The sequence below is a fragment of the Haliaeetus albicilla genome, chromosome 8 (genome assembly GCF_947461875.1).
Source record: "Haliaeetus albicilla chromosome 8, bHalAlb1.1, whole genome shotgun sequence".
NCBI lineage: Eukaryota > Metazoa > Chordata > Aves > Accipitriformes > Accipitridae > Haliaeetus > Haliaeetus albicilla.
Genome location: NC_091490.1, coordinates 33,128,881 through 33,154,645, shown reverse-complemented (window position 1 = coordinate 33,154,645; position 25,765 = coordinate 33,128,881). Strand labels below are relative to the sequence as shown.

The 25,765-nt window shown below is 46.0% G+C and overlaps 1 protein-coding gene across 2 annotated transcripts; it reads right to left on the bottom strand.

The window, feature by feature from the left end:
• Positions 1 to 1,151: 1,151 nt before the first annotated feature.
• Positions 1,152 to 25,723, bottom strand: ZBTB37 (zinc finger and BTB domain containing 37). 2 transcript variants are annotated; one of them, XM_069789621.1, is made up of 5 exons: positions 25,596 to 25,723; positions 23,486 to 23,597; positions 21,204 to 22,153; positions 19,693 to 19,792; positions 1,152 to 17,412 (listed from the first exon to the last, which is right to left on the bottom strand). In XM_069789621.1, the coding sequence occupies exons 2-5, from the start codon at positions 23,504 to 23,506 to the stop codon at positions 16,924 to 16,926; spliced, it is 1,560 nt and encodes a 519-aa protein (XP_069645722.1). In that variant the 5' UTR covers positions 23,507 to 23,597; positions 25,596 to 25,723; the 3' UTR covers positions 1,152 to 16,923. The 2 variants fall into 2 exon arrangements, with proteins under 2 accessions (XP_069645722.1, XP_069645723.1); XM_069789622.1 differs by having other exon boundaries at positions 21,204 to 22,156; positions 25,596 to 25,622.
• Between the last annotated feature and the right edge of the window lie 42 nt (positions 25,724 to 25,765).

Below are 25,765 nucleotides of genomic sequence, written 5' to 3'. Positions count from 1 at the left end.
CGGCTGTTTAAAACAAGAGGAGCAGTGAAAGCGCAGTCCTGTCCTGTTGTCAGTATGTTACAGAAGTGGTGCGTGCAGACAGTTGCTAAAACACCAATAGATGGCAGTCCCCAGTGTGCAATTTACTCTGGATTTTGTAGAACGAGTGAAACATCCGCCTTCATAATGGCTGCTTCTCAGCAGGAATTGCCACAGCAAGCCAAGCAATGAGGGAGTTAACTTAGATGTGCCAATCTGTGATAGAGCTGGTATGAAAAGATGTTTTGTTGCTCTGTCTGTAGTTTTGGAAGCAGTTAGGGGGTTTGCAGAACTATCTCTCCTGTTCCCCAGCAGGAAGGTTTGAGTGTGTGTGTTGGAAGTGGTGTGTGGTTTGGACACGGAGAGTCACCTCTTCTGTTCTATCACGGGGCTGTGTCGGTCGGTCCCCTACACGCTTAAGAGACCTGTAAAGCACCTGCCCCTTCTGTGCTGACACGCTTGCCTGGAGTAACGCCTCGGAAAGCAGCTGTGTATGTAATGCAGAAGCTGGGGCCCTGGAAGAATAGGGGGAGCATTTTGGAAATCACTAAGAGTTCAGAAAGCAGCTCTTCCTCTCCTTGTCCTACTCTGGGAGTCACCACTGTAGCTTTTCTTGCTGGATCCTACCTTCTGCTTGCTTACCTCATTGTGCAGCTTCAGAAATGTGCAGTCTCCTCCTGTAACCTCTGCCTTTGCGGTTGTGCTCCAGGCTGCGGAGGTAGAGGCTGGTTGCAAGAGGAGGGTTTAGGCAATGCCTGGGTCTCCCTAGCATGGCATCGAACCAAAATGCTCCACCTGCCATCGGCAGCCAAGAAAGCCCGCTTGCTGTAACACCCATCAGGCGCTTGGCCTGCAGCGAGAGCATAGTGCTTTCTCCACCTGGTGAGACCGAAAAGGACTGAGCCTGCAGAAATGGTGAGACAAAGCTCATTAAAAAAGGACAGAAGTCATTTAAGATGCTGGGAAAAGCAGCCTGGTACTGCCCAGCCTCTCCCATGTTGCTAAGCTTATGGCCGTGCAGAGCTGCCTCAAGCAGGGACCAGGTTCTCGCACCACAGCTGATTTGAAGCGGGCAGCAAAGAGAAAATCGATGTCAGATCAGACCAGTCAGCAACAAGACACGGACGAGGATCTGAGTATTAAACCATTTAATTCTCAAACCACTCACATGCATAATGTTCTTTTACACAGTGTTAAAAGAAAGAAGAAAATGCAATTTGTTTTCTTTTTTTCTTTTTTTAATACAAACAGTATTTCAAGTATACACTTATAGAATTTTCAAAGATTCCTACCCAAGTTGCTAAGTTTTCATTCACATTGTTCTTAAAGCTGTCCAATGAGAGCGCTTTTTGCTAAACTGCTTTCAATGCAATTGTACAGTCCCCTCTACCTTGGTTTGATTTCCCCCTTCCCCAACTCTGGTTCTTTTACCACCTTTGCCTGTCCCCCCTCCAGCAGCACTGGCCCTCTCTGTAAGCTGTTGGGCACAGAGCTGGTGGCCCCTCCAGAGAGTTTCTATCTGCCAGCTCCCGCTGGAAGAGGAAAAGGAAAGCAATGGTGGAGGACCAGCTTGTAAAATCATTTAAGAACAGTCTGATATCCACAAGTTACATGCAGCAGGATCACTCTTCAACCTACTGCAGACTAGTGTGAACACTTGACTTTTTTTTTCTTCTTGAAATAAGGATCGCAACCAAAAATAAAATTAATTAAAAAAAAAAAAAAAAAGAGAGAGTAATTAGTACAGCAGGAAATTTCTTAACTGTGAAAGTAAGTTTTGAGTGTTAGGACACCTGTCCTAAAAAGTCTGATTTATAGGTCAACAGTTGAAGGTGACAGCACAATTTTTCTTACAAATGGTTACTCTGCAAACCAGCTCAGAGCAGAATCAATGTGGGACAGGCAAACTTGGATTTAAAAAAAAAAAAAAAAAAAAAAAAAAAAAGCTGAACTGACTAGGGCTCCATATCCATGTTATGGAAAAAAACCCACAATCCCAGCAACAACTTCGTTGTGGCTTTGCTCGTTCAACTTAGCTCACCCCTGTGCAGGTGGATGGGCCATCTGCTGTGTTGTAACTTCTGACCTATTATGAACGGGGTTTAAATATTCTTTACAGGCAAGGGTGGGTTTTTATTGACCGATTACAAAAGTATTCTAACAGGCTCATGCATGCCAGTCCTGTTAGCGCTACAGCACGGCTGAGCTGCAACCAGGTTTGCGGTTGCGGTGAAAACTCCTGTCTGTAGTGTGGGCAGGGGCAGCGCCAGGCCGGGAGGGCTGCGGGAGCGGGAGGTAGAGCTGTGGTAGTTTTTGGGCTGCCAATGGCAGCCCAGGGTCTGGCAACGTCGCTCCCTCCTGGGCTCTGGCTGACAAGAAGCCACCTACCTGTACAGCTGTGTCAAAAGCCAGCAACAGCCATACTCATGTTAGGATTTAAAGTGCATTTCTTCAGTAAAGGGTTTTTCTTTTTTTTTCTTTTTCTTTTTTTTTTTTTTTTTCTTTTTTTAAAAGGAACCTATTTAAAGTGCTGTTCTAGTTTGGAAAGGGACTCTGTTTAGGAAAAAAAACGGCACCTTTTGACATGAGAGATCTGCTCTCTGTATGTGTTTTTGTATATATATATATATAAATTTGCAGAGTCAGATCTGCTGACTAATGAACAACATATAAAAGTGTTTTGTATTTTATTTTATTGCTTTTTTTTTTTTTTTACTGCTGCCTGCTCCCTTGGAGGCAGGAGGGAGATGGATTCTCCTCTTACCTTCCACACCATTAACTAATTTCCCAGTGCAGGAAGCTGAGCCCACAGTCTCAGGCCCGCGGGACAGTTCGCTATTACACAGAATAGGTGAAGTAACGAATCCACCCTGAACTGTCGCAGCCCCAGAGTGAACCTGCAAGGGTCACAGCAAGAAACTGGCGGCAAAGAGGGACGATGGACCCCAAAAGGCTTCCCCCTGCTCCTGCCAGATGCCATTTTCATAAGAGTCACTTTACAGAGCAGACCTGCATTTCTGAAACAGAGGTAAGGAAAACAAATCTGGTTTAAGTGAAAGCTTTGCTGATAGAGTGTGTAGCGTGGTAACCTCAGCACTCCGAGAGAGAGAGGTAGTTACTGTCCTGTGAATCTTCTGCTGCTTAACGCAACTCAATTTCTGGAGTGATTGCTCAAAAAAAAAAAAAAAAAAAAAAAAAAGGAAAAAATCCTGTGCTCTCTATTAAAAGTTATCCCAGTTAAATCTTTCTGTTGAAGACATACTTGACTATTCCCTCTAAGAAGCTTTTATATTTTAGAAATTGATTGTCAGTTTAGTTCATTATGAAATCAAATTTGATTAGCAAATTGCTATATAAAGCCACTTACATTGTTAAACTCTTGTTACAATACTCTTCCACTGCTCTGCAAGGAAGTGCTCAATCATCAGTGTCCCTGTTTGGGGGGGTATTGTTCAGCTGAACAGGGTCCTCAGTCACATCTTGTCTGCTACAGCGTCACTGCATGACAGCATAGGACAGCATTTCATGCTCTGAGCAGTTTTAATGGAAACGTTAAAAAGAGCTACCGGTGTCATATTCACAGTGTTGTACAGGAAGGATGGGGGTGACGCTGGGGAAAGGAGGGGACATAGCTCATGGGAGCTTCAGCTAGTGTTTAAGGTAGCAGAGGCTTAGGGGAAAACCGCCGCCGTTCCCTTCCCTTTTCAAACAAAAGCAGTACTTTGAATAGCTTGCTTTCATTTCTGTGAAATGACCTCTTATAGAGTCTTCTCTTGTCCTTTCCTAAACCTCCCTGTAAGCGTGGGGCACAAGGTGAGGAATACGTTACTGCAAGAACATACGGCTGCGTATTATTCTCTTCATAACTCAGCTTTTAAAAGAGCTTATTCAGAAAAGTCCCTGTTTTGCCACCAAGAAGGATCACTCTCGCACTCCTTGGCCTGTCCTAACTGTCAGCAATTTTACATACACAAACACAAAAGAAACATGCATTATTTGAATGACTATAGTCCGCTTTCACTTCAAAATACTTTTCTCAGTCACTTTGCCCTGTGACAACATAGCCCTGGAAGCTGTCACACGTCAGCTTTCTGCCCAGGCAAGCACTTCAGAGGAGCCAAAAGGAATTAGTTTTAAGCAAAGGGTATGACAAAATTCTGCTTTTCATCCCAAATTCACCCGCAATCCTGATGGGCTGCTTCCCCCAACAGCATAACCCTGGCTTAGGAAACCCTCTAACATGTGAGAGAAGTACCTGCGCACCACCTACAGTATCATTCCCTGCATCTCCATCAGAGATCCAGCTTGCCCTCAGCCTGTAAACACACGCAGCGATGACAGCCTGTGTGAACAAATATCCCTGTGTTTTTATGGAGCAAACTTAGGACTAATTCACCTTGACTCTGGCGTGGGTGCAGCCAACTGAAAGCAGCCCGTGGGCAGGGGACAGCCGCAGGGGTGACGAGGCTTCACACCTCTTGCCAAAATCAAAGCTGTCAGCGGCCGAATTGCACTGTCTGTCTTTTGTTAGTGTAACCCACAGCTGCCAGCCTCCATGACAGAATGGCACCTTCCTCCTCCTCACTGGCCCTCCCCTCTTTAAGCCAAGAGTTCTGTTCAGTCACCAATTGACATGCAATGAAATATTAAATAAAAGCTTCACAGTAATCCATAGAGTTTCCTTAGATGTGTAAACTCTAAGAAAATAACATCACAGGAGCACAAACTCCCCTATCAAACCAATGCCCTAAACACATAGATGAACGAACGGACCCCAGACAAACCTCTCAGTCTCAAGAAACAGCTTTTAAACTTGACCAAATGGGGAACCAGTGAAGTGACATCATCAGGTTAAAACTCATTTCCAAGAAGTTTCTCAGCCATAGTTTTGTGACTCCTCCCCTTCACTCCAGCTGAGTAATTTCAGTTGTATTCTCCTTTTATGCTGCTATTTTCTGTATTTTACAACTAGCAGTAAAACTAACCAATCTAGCTTCATTTTTCATTTCTAATTAGTTTCACAGCTTCATAGCCAATGGTATTGGGTCTAACTGCAAAGACAACGGGAAGGTTTAAATAAATAAGCTTCACTGCAATATAAAAAATAATGAAGACATTTAACTGTAGATCTGAGAGGGAAGAGATTAAGTACATTGATAAAACCCAAGTAAAACTGGAGGCTTAACATAGCTGACAGTCTGCAAAAAATTAATGCACTGATTTTTTTAAGTACTGCTGTAGATAGCTGCAGTAAAATAATAAATCAGAATATGTCAGATTAAAAAAGGAACTTACACAGCAGTATTTAAAAGATACCTGAATATGTTTCAAAAGCTTAACTGATATGAACTAGGAAGCCCATTAAAGCTGCCCATTTTTACATGATAATACTAAAATAAAGGTAACAAAAATACAGCTTGGCATAGTCTAACGGAAACAGGAACCTGAAGGCTGCACTCACGCATGGGGAGCAGCTGGACTTCTCCATAGACCATGGCAGACAAGATGCTATTTCATGGATGATTCATTGATAAATGAAAAAAATCGTAACTGGAAACACACTGGTAGGATAAAACTCTCTATCCCTTGTTTTGTATTATGCAGTGCAGCATAATGTGGTGGGGTAATATTTTATACTCCAGGGGAGCGACAGGGAGGGTGGGAAGGGTGGGCCTTTGGGTCCCAGCCCTGCCTCCCCCCTGAAAGCAGGGCTAACTTCCAGCAGGTTGCTCAGGGTCTTGCCTGGACAAGTTTGGCGTATCTCTCCAGATGGAGATTTCAGTGTCTCTCTGGACAACCTCTTTGAATACTGTTTGGCTATACTTGCAGTGAAAAAATGTCTTGTAATACCTAACCTGAATTTCCCTTGTATAAACTTCTGCCTACCGCTGCTGCTCCTTCCACTGTGTGCCTCTGAGAAGGGTTTGGCTCCGTCTTCTCTGCACCCTCCCCTTGGCTGCTGAGTTGCAAATAGAAGAAATGACATAGGTAAAGGAGAGAGTACTGAAACAAAAGCAAACTTCAGTCTTCAACACCTTAAACACATGCTAGAAAACCTAACATTCAGAAAATGGCACTTTGAAATCTGTCTGGTACTACCCATTTCCAGCCTTCACCTGCCCCCCTTCAGTTCCTTCCAAGGGCTTTTCTGAAATCCACGCAGCAAATTTGCCTCCGCCAGGGACTGACTCATTTTCCTGTTACTGTTCACAGCTCTAGCATGGAAAACACTGGTGATGCTCAGCTCCAATATTACAGGACAGGGTATAGGTGTCTTTGCACACCTGCCTCCCAAGACAGCAGCATTTCCTGCATGCTCCTAATACATGCAGGTTCTAAAACTGGCATTTCCCTGCCCATAGTACCTACAATGTGCTAGACACACATGCACACTTCTTCCTAATGATGCTTTGCTGTCGTTTCACCTGTTCTACCCAATACCTCCTGTTGGTTTCCAGTGCCAACAGCCCCAGCCAGTGCTGAAAACAGATGAACCCTCTTCATATTTTGGATGTCTCCCTCCTCCCTGTTAAGCCAACCTCCTTTCCTCACTGTTTCTGTTTGCACTTTGCAGATCCCTTCCCTGCTACAACAACTCGCTCAGGCTCAGAAGAACCAGATGGCGTGTCGCTGACTAGCTAAAAAAACTCTGGCTAATGTGGGCAAACTATCTGCACAGTGGAAGTGCTGCTGTTTTCAATCGCTTTGTGGGCTGAATCCTTTACAGCACTCAGCAGCACACAGGGAAAGGGCCTCTTCCCCTTTACAGACTGCAATGAGTCTGAGGTTGTAGGGAGATACTGGGGAAATAAAATCAGCTTTGTAAGAGGTGTGATGTGAATCACACGCTAGATCATGTAAGCAGGTCACTGTCACCAGATTAGAATTAACGCCTTTTTTTTTTTTTTTAACAAAAAGAATTATTCTGTTAATTATACTGCTGCTGGAATATAACCAGTACTGTAACTGATTTCCTAGCAAGAATTACCGCAGACCCCCACATGCAGTTTTTTTCCAGCAGATGTGATAGATTCCTTCTAGCAAAGAAGACGACCACCTACCTGAGTCACCTCCCTTGGTGATAAGCAACAGGTCTGGAGCTCTCTGTCCCCAGGACTAAAAGGCCTGGGCTCTGGCTGGAGCACAAATCCCACATTACTCTCCCTCCCTTCCTGTGGGGAATGCCCTCTTACACTACTCACTGGCTCATCAGAAAACTCTGAGTTTGCCAGTCAATGTATAAAGACAAACATGCATGACACACTAAATCGGTAATTGTGCTGATAGCAGAGTATGCTACCCTGCAGGCTTGATAGGCATGGCTAAGACCACTTTTTGGGAACACTGCACCATCCTACTAGTCTCAACAGATGCCCATTTACCTGGGTTATCTCTGGCACGGGGCACCTGGCACCCCCCAGTGTAACACACACACACCCCCAGCCACCTAACATGATGCTGTACAACTCTCCCTCCATCCCATCGATGGCATTGACATACCTGGTGCAGTTCTCAGTGGAGACCTGGAATGAGAACACGGGGTTCAAATGCTACTGCTTTTCCTTGCCCAGATTTCTGAAATGGCCCATCTCACCCTGCAAAAACAAGGATCTGAATACACATTAACAGCCAAAACACCCAGGCCTGCTCCACTACCCTGCCAAAAGCAGGTTTAACTCCTCATTCACAAAAGCCTTTGACAAGTCCAACTACGTTTTGGTTCTGAAGGCACACAATTCCCCTCCCAAGATTCCCCCGCAGGCTCCCGATGCACCACTTCAGTGCTGATTGTGTTCCCGATGCTGAAGGCAGCAGAGTCTGCTGTTTGCTACCAAAGCAGGAAGCTGAAGCGCTCGCACAATGGGAAGCCACAAGGAAAATACCCAAAGAAAATCCAACCTGCACCTCTAACCTGGCAGACCCCAGCAAGCAGGCACTGGTGCCCAGTGACTCGATCTATGCTGCAACAGAGACCGGCTCTCTGCAAAGACCTTTCCTCATCCCTCCCAACTTCAATGGCAGCATAAAAACCATGTTACAAACATCACCTCCTACAGCCACAGGTTTTAAACCTCCTGTGATCTGCAAAGTCCTACAAAGTCCTACTCACAGGTGTTATAGAAATTGTTCTTAGATCACAAACTGATGCCAGATGAGAATTTAACTAAACGGAACATAAAAATAATTGGGGAGGGAGCTAAGATTTTTCAACATTTCCATGAAAAGAATTAAAGCTTTAAAACAAAAAGCAGCATTTTTGGTCCATGTCCCAAAGCCATTAGAATGATTATAGGGAAACACAGCCAGCAGCATGGATTCACAACCCCTTCACCCAAAGTCTCCGGCTTACATATCGTCACCTACCCACTAAACACTGAGAAGTCACTGGATGCAGCATACTGACACTACTCCTACTTAATAATCAACTTGGGAAATTTTCAGTGGAAAGGGCTACCTTTTAAAAAAAACAAAACCAAAACCATATATATGTTATTGAAAGTTATTTGAACAAAAAATATGACAGAAATTCCACATAAAGAGCACTGTATCAATCAAATAACTCTTTTCTGCCCAATTAGCAGCCAGTGCTTGGTCTAAGGTACCTCTCTTCTCCCGAGCCTTCTTTCCCTTTTTCTTTTGCCTGGTTTATCAGAGCAACTGCTATTTGACACAGCAGCCAGACGGGATCTCCTAACGGGATTCTCCTGACAGCTGCCCTGAAAAGCACCTTCGCACTGAGGTTGCTTACAGGATGCCTCAATCAAAAGGAATTTGATGTGATGGATGATGTTCCTATGCACTGATACAGCATGCGGCACAGAGGGGGTCTTGTACTCAACCTGCAGTACCTGGTGACTACAATTAGAAATAGATTGTCTTACAGTCTTTTTATATTTGCCAGATCTAGTAGCTAAAAATTGTACTGCATGTGGTTGGCAGAGTGCAAGTATGCACTAATCCTGCTGGGGAGTATTAAATGAACTTACTCGATCCACAAAGGTAGGTGGACCATCACCGTGCTTAAAAAGAGACTCTAGTGTGCGGGCTGAGCAGAAGAGCAAGAGGAAGCAGAGCCACTGTCAAGCCTGTGGGAGATTGTTAGAGGTGAATTTGTTCTTAGTGTTTGCAAATTCCTTGGAAAGGCAATTACTCCCCAGCACAGAAGAATCAGCAAGGTTTTATCTTTGAACCCATTTTTTCTTCCCATTGGTGACAGCAGAACATGCACCTCCACAGAAGTTACTAAAATAAATGCCAACCGCCTCTAGACATCAGTAAATATCAACGGCTGGTTTTCTAAAACTATAAATTAGACACTAAATACATCAGCACTTGTTTTTGTGGCTTCCTCTCTCTAGCTCCCAGTTGTGCCAGACTACAGTCCGATTTGCTGTCTTCTCCTTTTTTATTTCTAGGCTTGCCAGAACATACTTGTTTTCCTACAAAAACGTTAAGTACCATGAAAAATACTCCAATTTCCAAGCCTTCGGAAGACCCTGAACCCCACCTCATGAGTTGCTTTAATCGCTCTGACAGCACAGACGAGCCAAAGCCCAGGAGCACCTGGTTCGGTGGCTGCTGTACTCCATCTCAACAAACACTTCTCAGCTCCAACCCTTATTAGATACCACAGCAAGAAACAGCAAGCCAAAGGGGACGCAGGCAGAAGCAGTGCCAGCACTGAAACAGCCTGGCCCATCTTTTCTACATGCGTTTACAAAAATTCATCCAAACCCTGCATTTGTAAGGAAGGAGTCAGGCAGAGGACCATGTGGAATCGCTTTAGATTCCGCAAACCCGCACGTAAATTCCTGCCTCATTTTCCCTTGCAGGGGATTTCCTTGAGGCATTCTGGTAAGCGAGTCGTCATGCTTCCTTAAAGCATCCCAATTCAAGAGGCAGGGCAGAAGCCCCACGTTTTGTGACCAGCAGGCACAGCAGGGTGGCAGATTCCAAAGTGATTCTGCTGGATAAGTCCAGCAGCAGAAACACTGCCGAGTCACACTTTTAATGCACTCATTCAAACCATCAACTGACCAGCTCCCTGCAGGGTCATTCGACAGGGTGGTACTGAGATGCCCAGAGCTGAACCCAGCACACCTCAATGCAGAACTGTGAACAGAAGACACCAAAAGCAGACGGCACTACCTGACATTGCCCTCTTAGCTTTAACCACGCGCCTCATCTCCATCAGACGCCCTGTGGTACTGCTCTTGTAGCAACTCCTCCAATATCAAGTTATACTGGATGAGAAAAAAACAACCAGCAGTGTTTTAAAATGGTAACCCACACTGCCTCCCCACCACCAAACTTTACCCAGCAAGTCTTAAATCACTCCAAGGCTGCAAATCTCTAGGGTTCAGCAGCACAAGTTCTTAAGTCTTATTCATATCCATGTTTTTGTCAGCAAAGATCTTTCAGAGCTCCCATCTAAAAAGGTTCCTCCTATTTCCAAGACACATCATTTCACAAGCTGTAATACTTTGGTTTACAACTGGATTAAAATATAAATTAAATAAGAATAATGCTAAATGAGTTTATATTGAAACACTTTATATATGTATACATATATATGTATATACAGGTATGTGTGTGTGCACTCCCTAATGACAGCTAGAGGAAGCAAAAGTCATTCTCCAAAGGCTTCTACTCTTCCAACTAGCGTGGTCAACTCATCCATTGCAACAATTCCCTGTGCATAAAAGCTAATGAAGCACTGGAAGGTGGTGCTGGTGAACAGCTGGATCACCCAGACGTTCAGGAACAGAAAGACAATAAATTATAAGAAGCAGTAGTAACTTGTTCACAGTCGGGATGAGGATAATGTTACAGGAAACCTGAATTTTCTATAGTCCCAGGAATAAAAAGTCAAAGGTCACTGAAGATTACAGTTGGATATATTGTAGTTAATCCTAAAAGCAAAGATCGCATCTGACACAAAGAAACGGTAGAAACCACATGAAATTTCTCCCAGCAGAATAAAGTCTGGTGCCATCAGATTCAGCGGGAAGATTTCCAATACCTCCACCAGCACCAGAATTCAGCCTGGTGATGCTTTGATCACTGCCTCCATCCTAGCGATGGACATTTTCACAAGTAGGAAGATTCTTTGAAGCCAACTCAATCCTATGCCCAAAAGAAAATGCTCCCAGTCCTTCCTTGATTCTACTTCTCTTCTATCATCCCAAACATCACATTCAATCTCTCCTAGTTCCAGCCTCTGTGTTTTCCTATGTTTGGCAAAAGAAAGCCTTTCAGCAATAATTTCAAGGCAGATGGAAATATTTTAGAGATGGTAGGACTCTTCAGATAATTTTATAACCCACCTGAGTGGGTTCCAGATCAGGAATAACCTAAGTTTCTAGTAAGACTAACTGCAGCAAAACTTTGGTCTGCTGAATTTTATTTAAAAACAAAAAAACCCAACAAATCTACTCTATCCCATAATGTTCTGGTAGACATTAGTTTCAAGCAGCAGCCAGTAGTGTTTGCATAGTTCTAGCTTTTATTTGGTTACAAATATATATATATATATATAAAAAAATGTACATACATATATATGTATGTATTTTATATTAAAATATCCTTTGAATGACAATGATTAAAATAAAGATACTTAGCTCCTCTTTAGGACCTTCCACTGAAGACGTCAAAGCTCTGTGCATGGATCTCACCTCATGACAGGAGTAACGCTCATCTCTCAGAATATCGTTATCGTCAGATGAGGCTACACTGGTGGTCAGCAGCAGCTCCATCAAAAGACCCCAGACCTTCTGACTGCAGCCCTGGCTATGGGCTCAGCTCCCAGGGGAAACTTGGAGCCCAAACCTTGACAAAAATTAGAAGTTTCCTGAGTTACAGCTCCTTGACTTCTCCCATCCCCAAAATATTTCCAGTAGAGCAAGAACAGCATTTGGTGTCACTCATCTGCAGAAACACTTGGCTGCTGGTACGGCTAAATTGGCAGGCATGTCATGGATCAAAGAGGTGAATTTTATAAAGTTTAAATAATTAAGTTTAAGGGGTGCTAATTTTTGTTGGTTTTAAAGATGCATGATTCCATCCACCTCACAAGCTACCTTCCACCCAAATAAAGTGCACCTTTTCAGCTGTCTTTCTATTTATACCTTGGGTTCTGCAGGAGAGATGAAGTCAGCAGCAAATAAAAGCTACAACTCTGCTCTTGCAAATGCATTGTTAGGGTTGAATCACCCAAAGGCGGCAGAAGAACTCTGCTTGAAGACTGGACTGCTTAGCATCATTTATCAAACTGGGCATCACGCTTTTAAGTGAAATTACTACGGCGTAGAGGCGTGGGACGGCCTGCCCTGGAAAACAAAGTCATCTAGCTGTCACAAAACAAGAGCAGGACAAGCAGCGAGATCTGTCCTGTCCATTTATTTCAACCTTGATCTCACAGAGGGCTGAAATCCTGGCTCTGTGCCCTCCCCACCAAGCCTGCCCCACTACGCTTTTCAGCAAGATCGCAGCTTGTTCCAAATGCAGTTCCAGCTCTGAAGAGCTGTCAGATGGGAACAGTCAGTCACCACCGACCTCGGCTGGATTTAAAACAGCAGCAGAGACACAAAGCGCTTTCTATTCTTCCTGCCCTTCAGCCACCCAAACTTCTGAAAGTTACATTATACAGATCACAGCTTGAAAATATTGTAGAGAAGATGCAGGTAAGTCAAAGGACTGAACCTGATGGCCAGACAATGCTGGGAGGACAAGTGAGGGATTGCTCATCTGCATTGGCTGCTCTGACTCCTACCAGGCTGATATCCCTGGATCTTACTAAGCGGCTCTAAGTGTGTTCTCAGCCTCCTGTTATAAATTCACATTTCATAAAGCCTCCTCATTCATTCCTCTCTATCTAGCTACTGGAAATAAAAAGCACGGTTTGCTTTCACATACTCCCATTGCAAGAGAGCAAAAAGACCTTCTGCTTTTTACCTCTCCCAGCTTCACACCGGTCATCCTCCCAAGAGGAAGAGGTTTAGCTTTTCACCAAAGCAGCAGCACAGTATTAACACAATTCTTGTTATTTTCACAGCTATTCACAGGGAACCTGGCAGCAGCAGGGAACAGCCACGGGAACCGTCACGTCACTCTGCTGTGACTTGGCACCGGGGCTTTCTGCAGGCTCAAAGAGATAACTGCAACACTTCACATTTAGAAGGTTTCTCTGCCGCAGCAAAGAACTAAGAAATGTGTTCCCCCTCTGGGAAAGAAAACCGCAGAAACAGTATGTTCCCCCTGTTGCCTGAGGCAAGCAAACAAATGGGTTAGTAAGCCCCAACTCTGAAGCAGACAGAAATGTTACGTACAGAGGTATTAAAATACGACAGAGTTCTCTTCACATCCTCCTTAAATCACAGTTGAAATCACAGTTTTGGCAGAGGGGGAAAAAGCTGCAGCTAGACATGGAAATGCAAAGCTGTGCCTCAACCCATCACAGAAGCATTCGCACTTGGAAAGTTGGCATCTGATTCTCCACAGCTTCGGTGCAACCGTAAAGAGCTATATGGTTTGCCAATGGAGAGGCAATGAAAGATGGTATCATTCTGTTATGGAAAGCAGCTCCAAGTAGCTACACCACTGCTGGAAAATTCACATGAGGTTCTTCCATACCATATATGACCTCCAACCCCTCTTTTCTCAAACCTTGGCCTCATCTGCACTGAAGAAGTCAACCACTGAAAGAAAAGTTTAATAAATGATTCCTTCTGAACTGGTTCCATCTTCTAGTGCGGATAGGCCTAAACTGCTTTCAGCGCTGTCCGAGAAAACATAAGAGACACCATGATTCCCACACATACATACACATCCATTAAATGTACAGAAATAATATTAAAATGATTCCCACTACCCTACCTTATACTGACTCTAGCTACAAGCTATAAACTTCACCTCAGTGAGGCCCGGGCAAGAATATTGGCTCTTTTGCATGCATTCAGAAATGATCGTTTATACAGTGGCAACCTCTGCACCAAAAAAAAAAAAAGAGAGGAAAAAATAAAAACCTTTCACAAGCTTTGTTTTCAGACTAGCCCAGTATGATATGAAGGACCAATTTCATGGTTTTCACCAGGCCAATTGAAAGTAGTGAATCAGCAAAACAGGATGCACTGCTGGCATCCTGGACTGTTAGGATGCTCCTCCGTTCACAGTATCGATACAGTAAAACAAAAACCTGCTCAACAAACTCACAGCTACGCCATACAAATAAAGGCATTCACCATTTTATGTCAGCCCTTCATCACCATGCTTTGATGGATCGGTTGCCATCTGTTTCAGAAAAATGTTGCTTGTATAGCAGTTACTGCACCTTCACCCTTCTCTTCACAGCAAGCTTAGCAGGGAAACTTTCCCACTATATTTATATATAATATATGTATATAAATAATTTTATGTTTTTATAGTTTGGTAGTATTCTTTTAAAAGTTCTATTTTAAAACACTTAAAAATCTTTTAAGCAACTAAAAGTAACTTTTGATGCTCTCTAGTGTGAACAGGATAGGATTTCAAAGTTTTTAACTTTCTTCTTTTTGATTTTTGGTAACTTCAAAAGCTATGACTAAAGCAGCATACTCTGCACATCTCCTCTCCTCCGCACCTCGACTGCAATGAAACCTACCTTAGCCACCCTCTTATCTCTCATCTTCTCCGACTGCTCTCTGGAAACCTTACTGTTTCGGTACAATCCTGTTTGACCTTCGACAGGAAACCCAGTGGGGCTGGTCCCTCGGGTGGCTGCTTAGAAAATCATTCACTGTGTGACGATGCACTTGACAGGAGAGGAGGAAGAAGGGACAGAAGGAAACCGAAGGTGAAATATCAGTTTTCCTGTTTGAAATGGTCAATGAAATGTACTTTGCAGGTGCCTGACTCAGAACACCTACAAAGGTTCCTCTCTTAGGAGCGCATCCTCATTACATGCGATCCTGGCTCCAAGCCCTTCCCTTCCCCCCACACAGAAAAACATTAGAGCCACATCTGCTTTTTGAGAGATATGGGAGGAACAGTAAGACCCCTCACTTATAAAAGAGAAAAATATATAAAGCGAGGCAAGTACACATCACCCTTCTCCAAATTCTTCCCTTTAAAGGGGCAGGAAAATGATCCCAAGTCCCATTTTGCAGTTGTTGAAAGTGAGACCTGGAGATGTTTCCATGTGCCCAAAATTGTGCAGTCAGACTGTGGAGCAGGCTTTATTTTCACTTGCTAAGTCTCCCGCCTGCCGAGCCCACACTCTAACTGCTCACCTGCCTTGCTTTGCCAGAGCAAGATGAAGTGTATTCCTTTTTCAATGTCTCATTGTTCCTCCCATCACCTTAAGGATCAGGACTTCATCCTTCCTTATTGTACACGTTACACATCCTCAAGAGAACTCCTTCGACCAAATGTCCACTCCCAAACCCAGTCTGCACAACCTGTCGTTCATTTTCCCCCTCCATCATGAACAACTCGGCATCAGAACCAGAGAAAACTCTTAAAGTATTGCATATTTTTTAAAAGACTTCTTCAAAAGATGTCAAGATATTTGCACTTATCTACCTGTCCCATGCTTTTCCGGTTATGAAACACGTAAGCACGTGCAAACACCTACAATACACAACGCAGGCATGTCTCTCCGGCTTTGCTTAACTTGCTCTAAACATCAGAGCTGCTTAGAATACAAAAGGTTAAGTCCATGCAAGGGGACAGAGTTGTGTAGGAACCATTCACTTTTAAGTTTCCTGAACTGTTATGAGGAAATAAAGTAGGGTTTTCTTTTTTCATTTCATTGATAAAAAAGTTATCAAACTAGTTTGTAGAAACATGTTTAAAAGCAACCACCTACGATTGCTCAGCTGGGACGATAGTATTTCGGTATACCATATTGCTGAAAAAGATCAAGTGCGTGTCGAGGGGGGAGTAGGGGTGAAGGACGACTTTGGTAGCCAGCCTCTAACTCCACAATTCAGCCAGTCCAGAAAAACTCTTCCTAATGCTCAGCAACACCTGAAGCACAGCAGCGCACCAGTCAGGATGTCAGAGTGCTCTGAACTCTCCAGATCAGCAACAGCAAAGGACAACCTCCTCCGAAAGACCCCTCCAACCCTTCTCCCAATGCATCAGAGTCTACTGCAAACCTCACAGCTGCTAAATTTCACTTTCAGTAGCCGAAGCGCTTCAAATTTTGCTGACCTCTAGAATACCGCTTTATAGCCGTGCCCGCTTTTAACAAGGGGCGTTGAGGCTGCAAGCCTGGAACGGGCAAGCCAAAAGCCCTAAAATAATAGTTTCAGTAAAAAGGTAAAAAGAGACACACCAAAAATAAGACAGGGATAAATACACTTGGGCAAGGCAGGTTCCACCAGGACAGTCTTTGTTTTCTTTAACGTGGCAACTACCTGGGGAATGGAGGAAGGCAACAGCACCTTGCCCCTGCTCTCCTCTTGAGCTGGACCAGCAGATGTGACAAGGAGCAGCCCTGCACGCTAAGCTCACTAGGTCTGCATGGCTGACGGCCGGTACTGCCAGCGGGACCTAGCTGCTGGGCCAAAACGCTGTTGAGAAATACAAATGACTGTTCGTCCCAGATCACTACGGAACATTAAAAAAATTTAAAATCCTGTTGATCCCTGAATAAGAAGTTGATTGACACAGTTGTTTTGTTTTTCTCCAAGAGGAGGAGGAACAAGGGAGAAAAACTTTTAACACTCTATGTGTGTGGGGGTGTGTGTGTGAGAGAAAGAGAGAGAGAGAAAGATTTTTCTATTTTGGCAACATCTTGGGAGCTTCTTTCTGTCCAGTGGTGGCATTGCACTAATTACAGTACCAGCCTGCCAGGTTGGTGCTGACTCTTTAGAGCCAAAAATGGGAAGATGGTCCTTTCTCCCCAGACTCTGCAGCCATGTTTCAATCTGGCCCAGTTGTGGACACAGATCCCTGTGCCGTCTCCCCCACAGCAACAGCCTCCTCCTGTGGAGGAGATTCTTCCTCTGCCTGCCCCCGAGACGTGACAGTGGTCTCAGGGGAGATACTGTGAGGCCCCTCCAGAGGCATACAGCCAGGGTGGTTCTTGCGAAAGTGCTGGTTGAGGATGGCCTGGAAAGGGAAGCTTTTACCGCAGACGTGGCAATGAAAGGGCTTGTTGCCTGTGTGCTTGCGGATGTGATACTCCAGCTGATCCTTGCGGGTGTACTTTTTCCCACACATGCGGCAGACAAAAGGTGTGATGCCCATGTGGAGACGCATGTGCCGGTCCAGGCTGCCTTTCTGGTTGAAGGATTTGGCGCAGTAAATACAAGTGAGCCGTGGGTTGTACCGGAACCAGCGCTCTGAAACCTCCTGCTCCCGGAGATACTCCACATAACCGCTCACTCCAAGCATGGCCGATTCCTCCCCCTGTAAAGGAAACAACAGAGATTTAAATAATAAGCAGCCTAAGACAAATCACAGGAAAGAAGATCAGGCCCCAGTCCAGCCAGTAAAGCACTGAAGCATGTGCCAAACCTCGAAATCAGCAGCACTAATGTCTCCAACCTCAAGCGCACATTTAAGTGCTTAACTAGAGCCTTGGGGCTGAAGACAAATGAGCAATCAATTAGAAACCTCTGCTGTGGCAGCCCCTTCTGCCAAGTCATTCACTAGATCTGGGGAAAAAAAGTCAGCCCTTGTCAGGAGGGCGCTTAGCCACCGATTGAGTTGTGGATCAAACATGTCAATACATGTTACTTTTTTTTAAACACTTGGGCCAGTGTGATTAAAATACTGTATACTGCATTCTGTTTAACTTACTAATGGTTAAAAAAAGAAGCCAGTTGATGAGCTTGCAGTAAAACAAAGGTGGAATAAACTACAAATCGTATCTGAAACTCTTCAGGTGTCACTTTACATGGGCATTTATTCAGCTGTCATTCAGGATTCATTTTATAATGAATCATGTTTGCCTAAATGGCTGTGTAACCCATCCCAGCCCCGCAGCGTTGTAGGGGAGGTTCTGCAGCACAGAGAGCTAGCACGCCTGGCCCAAGTCACAGAGCAAGGACTAGCTGGCTCCTCATTATTTCCTGAAGCCAGAAAGACAAACAGCCAAGGGTAACCCTGAACCGCAAGCCTGGGCTCCAGGACAGCCGCTTCTGGCTATCATATTCAGAATGAGCACAAAGAGACAGTCTCCTGAATGCCTCCATGCTGGAGGATGCAGTATTTGCACTTCCAAGTCTTACACTGTTTCCCAATGATGCCAAACGCAGACAAGCAACTAGCGTAACAGCAGGAGGGCCTCTCTTCCAGGAACCAGGGCTGTGCACGCGCAAGCAGCGGTGTAACTGTGCCAGATGATGTTAAGTCCAGCTGTACGAGCACTGGTAAGCTGCTCAGGACTAAAGGAAATGTACAAAGCTATGGTACTTTCTTTCCACTCTACCACTGCCACTGGGCAGAGATCATGGGCAGCCTATTTTTAGCATCGATATGGCAATACCAGAAGAGTGGAAGGTGATGATACTTCTCCGGGTACTTGTAAGCCTATGGTTTTACATTTGAGGCTATCTCACGATGGAGAAATAATAGCAGCTTTTCTGTACATAGAGCTAAAATTGCTTTGTATGTCGCATTTGCCCTAGAGGGTTAGTTTGACCTGAAATTTTCTAGATGTTTTCTGAGGACACAAAACAAAGCTTCAGCAAAATAGGAACAAAAAGGTATCTTTTGTTTTACAGAAGTGTGTTACAAAGTCAGCAGACAGCAATCACGATCTCTTTCCCCTTGCTTCACTCGGCCTTACTGAAGGGCAAAGCAGCCTGGTAACTCCTCACCTGCCTCCAGCAAAGTCATTTGATTACAAACCAACACATTACTTATCTGCCAGGCACACAAGAGTCATTCTACACAGTATTGGGTGATATACTTGCACTACAGTGGCACTGCGATACTGACTGTATGCAACAAAAAAATTAGATCAAAATTATTAGGCACAGGTAGTACCACTGTGTCCCACCTTGCTGCACCCTATTGCCCATTGCCCTCCTGCATCTCTGCGTATCTCTCCCTCCTACCCCAAAATTGTGCCCACACCCCAAGAAAGCAGAGAATTCAGAGCTACTTTACATTGCAAATTCTGCTATGCAACACAGTCCCTTGGGTATGAGATGGAGACCTCTGAACAAATCCACAGTCTTCTGACACTCCACCCTAAAGATATACTGGTGTAGGGCCCGGAGTGCTTTTTGGAATGGTTTTAGTACTAGCATGGAAAGGTTCAGCTATTGTCACCCCTCAGTCTTCCACAGAAGCCAACTAACACCTCCTCCCTCAGCTCAGGCATTTGCTGCCAGTGTTTCAGGGCAGATCCGACTCTGGAGGCAAATGGGCTTTCTCCTCAGGAGTTGGTGGCCTGCCCAGAACGAGAGTTCATATTTATGCCCTCAGACAACGAGAGAACCTCCTCATATCTAGCCAGCTATCTGGCCGAAATCCCAAACGACAGCCAAAATCAGTTTTAAATCAGATATTGACAGCATAAATTCTCAGTGTGAGCAACTAAACCCTTTGCAACAGTAAAAGGTCCTTGTTTCACAAACAGTATTGCTTGCAATTATAAAATATTATACACTTCATCACAACACAGTCCCCCTCACCTTCAATACCAACATTTACTTGCAAACTTCTTGATCTGCCTACCTGGGAACTGGGCTGCTTGGGCTCATCCATCCGCCCGGGAGACTCGCTTTTTGATCTGTACCGCTCAGTCACAGCAACCATGCTGCCAGAAGGGCTAAATCTGTGGGGTGGGGGAAGAGTGTAAACGGAGTTTTTAATGGGCATCAGGTCACTACGGTGTTTAGAACAACAGGTGAGCAATAGAGGCACCTGTATAGCATCTCTTCATCCTCACCAGCTAACACACAGGAGGCGGAACAGCGCAAGTATTAAGGAAAAACCAAGTCATACTGGTCTGTGGTTTCAGTCTCAACATCTGAAAAATAAAACTGAGTCATTTGGCTTCCAGTTCAGCAACACAGAGCTTTTTGGATGCTATCGCTAGTAACTCGATATGGGCCCAGTGACTCAGGAACTGTACAAGAGGAGAAAAAAACATTTCTCTAAGGGCACCTCTCATTCACGGCCCTCGCCCTCCTCCCCTTTTCAAGTGTGAAACAAAGGTGATGTGATGGACTCCAGGTGGGAAACAGTGGATATGGAGTGCAGTGCAAAAAGAGATGCTTGAGGCTAGCTGATCTGTGAAAAAGAGTTAAGGAACTAGGCAAGGATCACTCTCCCAAGGGCCAGCTCAAGGTCACTCCCACTGATTGATTTATTAAGCGACAAGTGACAGAATATCCACTGCTTCCAGGTACCTGTTCCCCCATGGGACCAGAGGGATTGAGCTAGAAGAGAAGAGAGGCAGATGTGAAGGGAAGCGCCACAAATACAAACGCCCCAGACACAACAGATCTGCCCTTTATCAGATCCATTTTTTGGCCTGAGCTAAGGGCAAGAAAACAAACGCTGGAGTGGAGGGGAAGCAGATGGATGGAGAATCAAAATACAGCAGATTTCACCACTTATTTTCAATAAAGGCTTTCTGCTCTTCCATATCAATCAAAACAACAGTGGAGGCCAATGGGCTCCCCACTTCAACTGCTTCAGAAGATGTAAACCCACAACCCACTGCTGTCCTGGACCACCGGGAAGAAAATTGCCTCTTGACCTACAGCTGGTGAACTGGCTTGTTTCTCACACAGAACCACCCCCAGATTTTCAGGCCAGAAGGCATCATTGCAATGACATTTTGCGTAACACATCCTGTATGTGACCTCGTTAATTCTGAGGCTGAGCCTGCTATCTACTGAGGCTGAACTGAACACCCTCTTGAGACAAAAATCCCACCTCAGCTGAAACACCAAGAGGCAGAGATTCCAACCTATGCACCTCTAAGTGCTAATAATTTATTTCCCAAGCTAGCCTGTACCTGGAGATCCTGGTCTGATCACTACCCAGCCAAAATGCTGTAACCCAAACCGGAAACACTTCCTAACACCAGGGAGAAAATTCCTTCCGCGCTTATGCTTGAGATGGCCGCAGGAGATAGAAGGGGGAAACGTTCCAAAGCGACCAACCCAGCCAAGTGAAAATCTTGCACAATCTCCTCTTACAGCCAAGGTCAGTAGTTAAGTTAAAAGAAAACTCACCTGTCAATTTCACTGCTGGTTGGCCTGACCACTTTGGCGCCGGAGGACCCTAACGCGTAAGCCTCTTGGCCCATCGATCCGTGGCCTGTGGTGTCAATCACCATAGCAGTGACCTCCTCAGCGCTGCTCCCATCTTCTCCTGATGGCTGATGCTCTGCCCCGAGCCACTCCTCCAGGTTCTCCGTTTTAATGCGTACTCCTCCCAGCACCCGAACATCGTCGTCATTCCGTCCCCCGCGGTCTCCCATTCCTGTCTCAACGTACCACTGTCCCGCTCTGTTAATCCGTAGTATGGGCTCCCTGCTTTCCACGTCTGAACTCTGCTCAATTATCTGGGGGCTGGTGGACTCCTCAGGTGGGCTGAGCTCCCGAATATCCAGCACCGTGCTAACCTGACCCAGGCGACTCCCCTTTGGGGTGTTGTGACGCGGGCTCAGAGAACGATTTAGATTTGGCGTCACCCGGTGGGACTCCGGTGGTCTCTCCTGATGCTTTGTCCTGGTCTGGCTCAATTCCGCTTCCACCTCTGCCACGTTAATTTTGAAATGAATTCCCTCGAGAATCTGCGTGCATTTGTCTATGATGTGCTGCATCTGCAAGAAACTGGCAGCCGTTAGGTAACTGATGATGTCAGCCAGCTGCAGACATATCCTACCGGTGTAACAAAAGGAAAGGAGCTGCTCAAAAACAGAAGGATTCTTGATGACAGAAATGGAAACGGTGCTCATTTCATTCAAGGACATGTGGTCACGGAAGTAGGGCGAGCTGGCAGCCAGCACCACCTTGTGAGCACGGAAAGCTTGCCCCTGGACGTTGACCACGATGTCACACAGGCGACCCTGCATGCGTAACTGATTCAGGTGGCTCAGGACAGAGTTACTGAAGTCAGGAATCTCCAGCTGAATATTCCCACCCTTCTCCATGGCTGTCCCAGTTGCAGGTGCACAACCCTACTGGAAAGGGGGGAAAAAATAGCATCGTTAACAGAGCTAGTCTATCATTTGCATTTAAAACGGTTTTCACCTACTTTCATGCAGTTTGAAATACTGGGATTTTTAGAGAACTCTCTCACCCTTTAATTTACAAGTGCCTCGCAGCAGTTCTCTGATCTTTATGTGCCATACACCACCTTTCACAAGAGTTATGTTAAACCAGTCCCCGATAAATCCCCATTCCCTGTGGCTTAAGTGCTCGAAACAGTTCGTTCTGTCAGCCTTGATAAAAGCACATTTGCATTGTAAAAAGAACATTAAAAATGGTTCAGGTACTAAAAATAGGCAACTGATTGCATAATGGATTAAAATACTTAGCACTTGTACCTTCTAAGCACTTTGAAAAGGGAAAGCAATATTGTTATCCCTCCTTTGTAGAACAGGATGGCAAAAGAAAAAGAACAGAATACAGTTCTAAACACCAACTTATCAGACCATCCACTGGGCACAAGTGACTCTCTGGCAAAAGAAGCTGGTGTTTGTGTAGATTGAGATACTGCACACAGCAAAAGACAACTTATGAACAATGGGGATTAACAAACTAGCTCTCCTAGTTTCCCTTTCCATAATTCATTTTTCTATAATCATCACATTTCATTTTGGCAAAGTTTGAAGAGGAGCCCTGACCATATATGGTAAAAATTCAGAATGATCCAAAATTAGACATAAACTCACCCAAAAATAAAAAAAAAAAAGGAAAGTAAGTAAGTTTATTAAAGACCACTTGTGGCATGAAGAGCTTCCAAGCTGGATGGCATCTGAAGTGTCAATTAAGCAGAGTGAGTGCTGCAGATATCAAAACAATTTCAGGCAGGCCGGGAATACCGACGCTCATAGTGCCTACTCTGAGAAATCTCAGAATCAAAGGGACTAGCACACAGGAAAGTGTGCCTTTAAAGGGCTTTTTTTTTTTTAATTTATGAATGCTGCAGGACAGTGCATGTTCGTGTGCCCAAGCAGACTGTGTGCAAACTTGGCAAAATATGCTACTAAACCTGAAGCCACAGGACAGCCTGTCAATCTTGTGAAGTCGTGCAAAGAGATTACTAAACAGCCGGATGGCTGCGTGTCTCTGGGGTAGGTGAGATCAGGGGCACACAGGACTTCACAAGGTGCAGCTTAACAGTGCCACATCTGAAGGCTTCTTCTCCCCTTCCCCTATCTTTACAAGAAAGCAATAAACCCCACAAAAATCAAGGAATTATAGGGCACAGGTCTCTGTAAACGCAACGTTAAGACCAGAACTTCAAATGCACAGAACAAGGTGAAATAGAAAATCCAACATCTTACCTGTAACGTTACAAGTAACATGCAAAGGGGAGGAAATGGGGGTGGTATCTTGCTGTTTTCCTTTTTTCTTCTGATGTAGTAAGAAGGTCTGAAAGCTTTTTGCCCCCTTCCCCTTTAGAAGGAAAAAATAAAAGAGAGAAAAAATGTAGCATGGAGGAATTGGGTTCTCCCAAGCACAATCAAAAACATCAGCTTCATCATTCTCTGTTTTGCTGGAGGGTACAGCAGCAGGATTAGCTAACCATTAGGTGACATCCCATCCCAAACCACAGAGAAACACCAAATCTTATCAGGTTGATCTTTCCCCACTGTCTGCTCAGTGTTTGTGTTGTACCGATGGTCATTAAAATAAAAAACAGAAGGGCAAATAACCTGAATAGGTCATTTCCTCTCTTAAGGGGCTGGGATCTCTGGCAGTAACCCTGCAGCATTTAAACACAGGCAGGGTTTTCCTCAAATGAGCTGTCTCCCTTATAAGATTAGGAATGCTCACACAGCCGAAATCACATCGAGCATGTGCAAATGTTTACAGGACTGGGGAACCTGTAATCTCATCATCTTCCCAGACCACCAGTTTCTAATGCGATAGACCCCAAAGCATTCTCTTAAGGAAGGCAAGCAAAGGCAAGGCGGGCAGGCATCCTTTGCGAGATGAAACACCCCTGTGGAGGCAGCCAGCGCCCAGGTAGGCTCGCGGAGGGAGGCGAGGCTGGAGCAGAGGCCGACAGTTCGTTTCTCAGGGGGTCAGCTCAGGACGTACAGAAAGAGAAGGGAAAAAATAATAACCAGATCTTAATTGCTGAGCGTGGCTGCGTATGGCCCCAGTCAGAAGTCAGCTGCTCCGAGGGGAGTCCAAAACACTATTTGCAAGCTCCCGCTCCAAAGGCAGGGAAAAATCCATCTGCTGCTGATGGCAGGAGAAAAGGGCCCACGTAGCTTTGCTTACCTCGGGATCGAGGAAGCGGCATTTTATGGTACGCTTTGGGGACAACCTCAGTCAGAGGCTGGTGAGGGTGAAGCTATCTTCTTGGTTCAAACTACCCTTGTCAGAGGAGGATTTCTGTCCTCCTGGGTAAGGGGTCTATCATGAGCTCATGCACCTCAGCCCACAGCACAACAACATCTCCGTTCTTGCCTTTCCTGGCGCCGGACTGCAAGTTCGTCATCCCGGCCTTTACCTGCAGGCTAAGCGGGATCTCCCGCTGAGCTGCGCTCTTCATGGAGAACATACGGAGACACTTATCTATTTTTAATACAATTTAAAGTGTCGCCAGCTGAGACTTGGCCTTAGATATCTCAGAAAATGCCTTTCACCCTGTGAGGCAAGCGCAACTACCGAGACCAGGAGAAACTCTCGATCCACCAGGCCCTCGTAAAAAGCTGGGACGGACCATTGCCAGCAGACGATGCTCCCGCTGAATATATCCTTTGTCAGAAAACTGTCTGGCTGGGGAGCTGGATAGAGAAGGTGGAACTGAAAAGTCTCGGCTTTCCGGCCCGACACTTAACCGCGACCGGTCACCTCGACTACTTTCAAATCACGATGGGACCTTAACGAAGATAAAACCAACGGTATTTCCAAACTGAGCTGAGAGACGCTGCCTTTCTCGCCCCTCCCCGCCCCAGCTCAAAGACCGAACCTAACGCTGCGCGGTTCGTTCCCCCCTAAATCGCTCCCAAGCCGTAACTCCCAGGCCTGCGCCTGCCCATTACTCTTCATTTTTAGCCCTAACAGCTGCGGAGAGGCGCCTCAAGACCCCAGCCCGGGGGGGCCCGGGGAGGAGGTGCCCGGGGAAGGCGGGCCCAAACCCGGCCGCCCCTCACCCCGGGAGGTAGATGAACCCCCGGCCGGGGGCGGACCGCGGGGCCCCCGGGGAGGGACGGGGGGTGGCGGGGGGCGAGGGGAGCGGGCCCGGCGGCCCCCGCCCGCGGCCCTGAGGGGAGGAGGAGGGGTCGGCGGCGGGGCGCGGCGCGCCGGCCCCCCCCCCCCCGACCCGCGGGCGTGACGGCGCCTCACGGGCGGGGCCTCCCCTGCCCCACCCCGCCCCGCCCCGCCCCGCCCCGCCCTGCCCTGCCCGGCTCGCCGGGCCCGCGCCGCGCCGGTACCTACCTGGCGGGGGTGGGAAGGGCCCGCAGCACCGTCCCGGAAGCGAAACCCCCCGAGCGGGCCGCACCCCGGAAGAAAATTCCACCGCCCGTGAGGCCGCGGCGCGCATCGCTCCCCCGCCCGCCGCCGCGACACGCCCCACCCCCTCGCCACGCCCCGCCCACCCCCCGCCC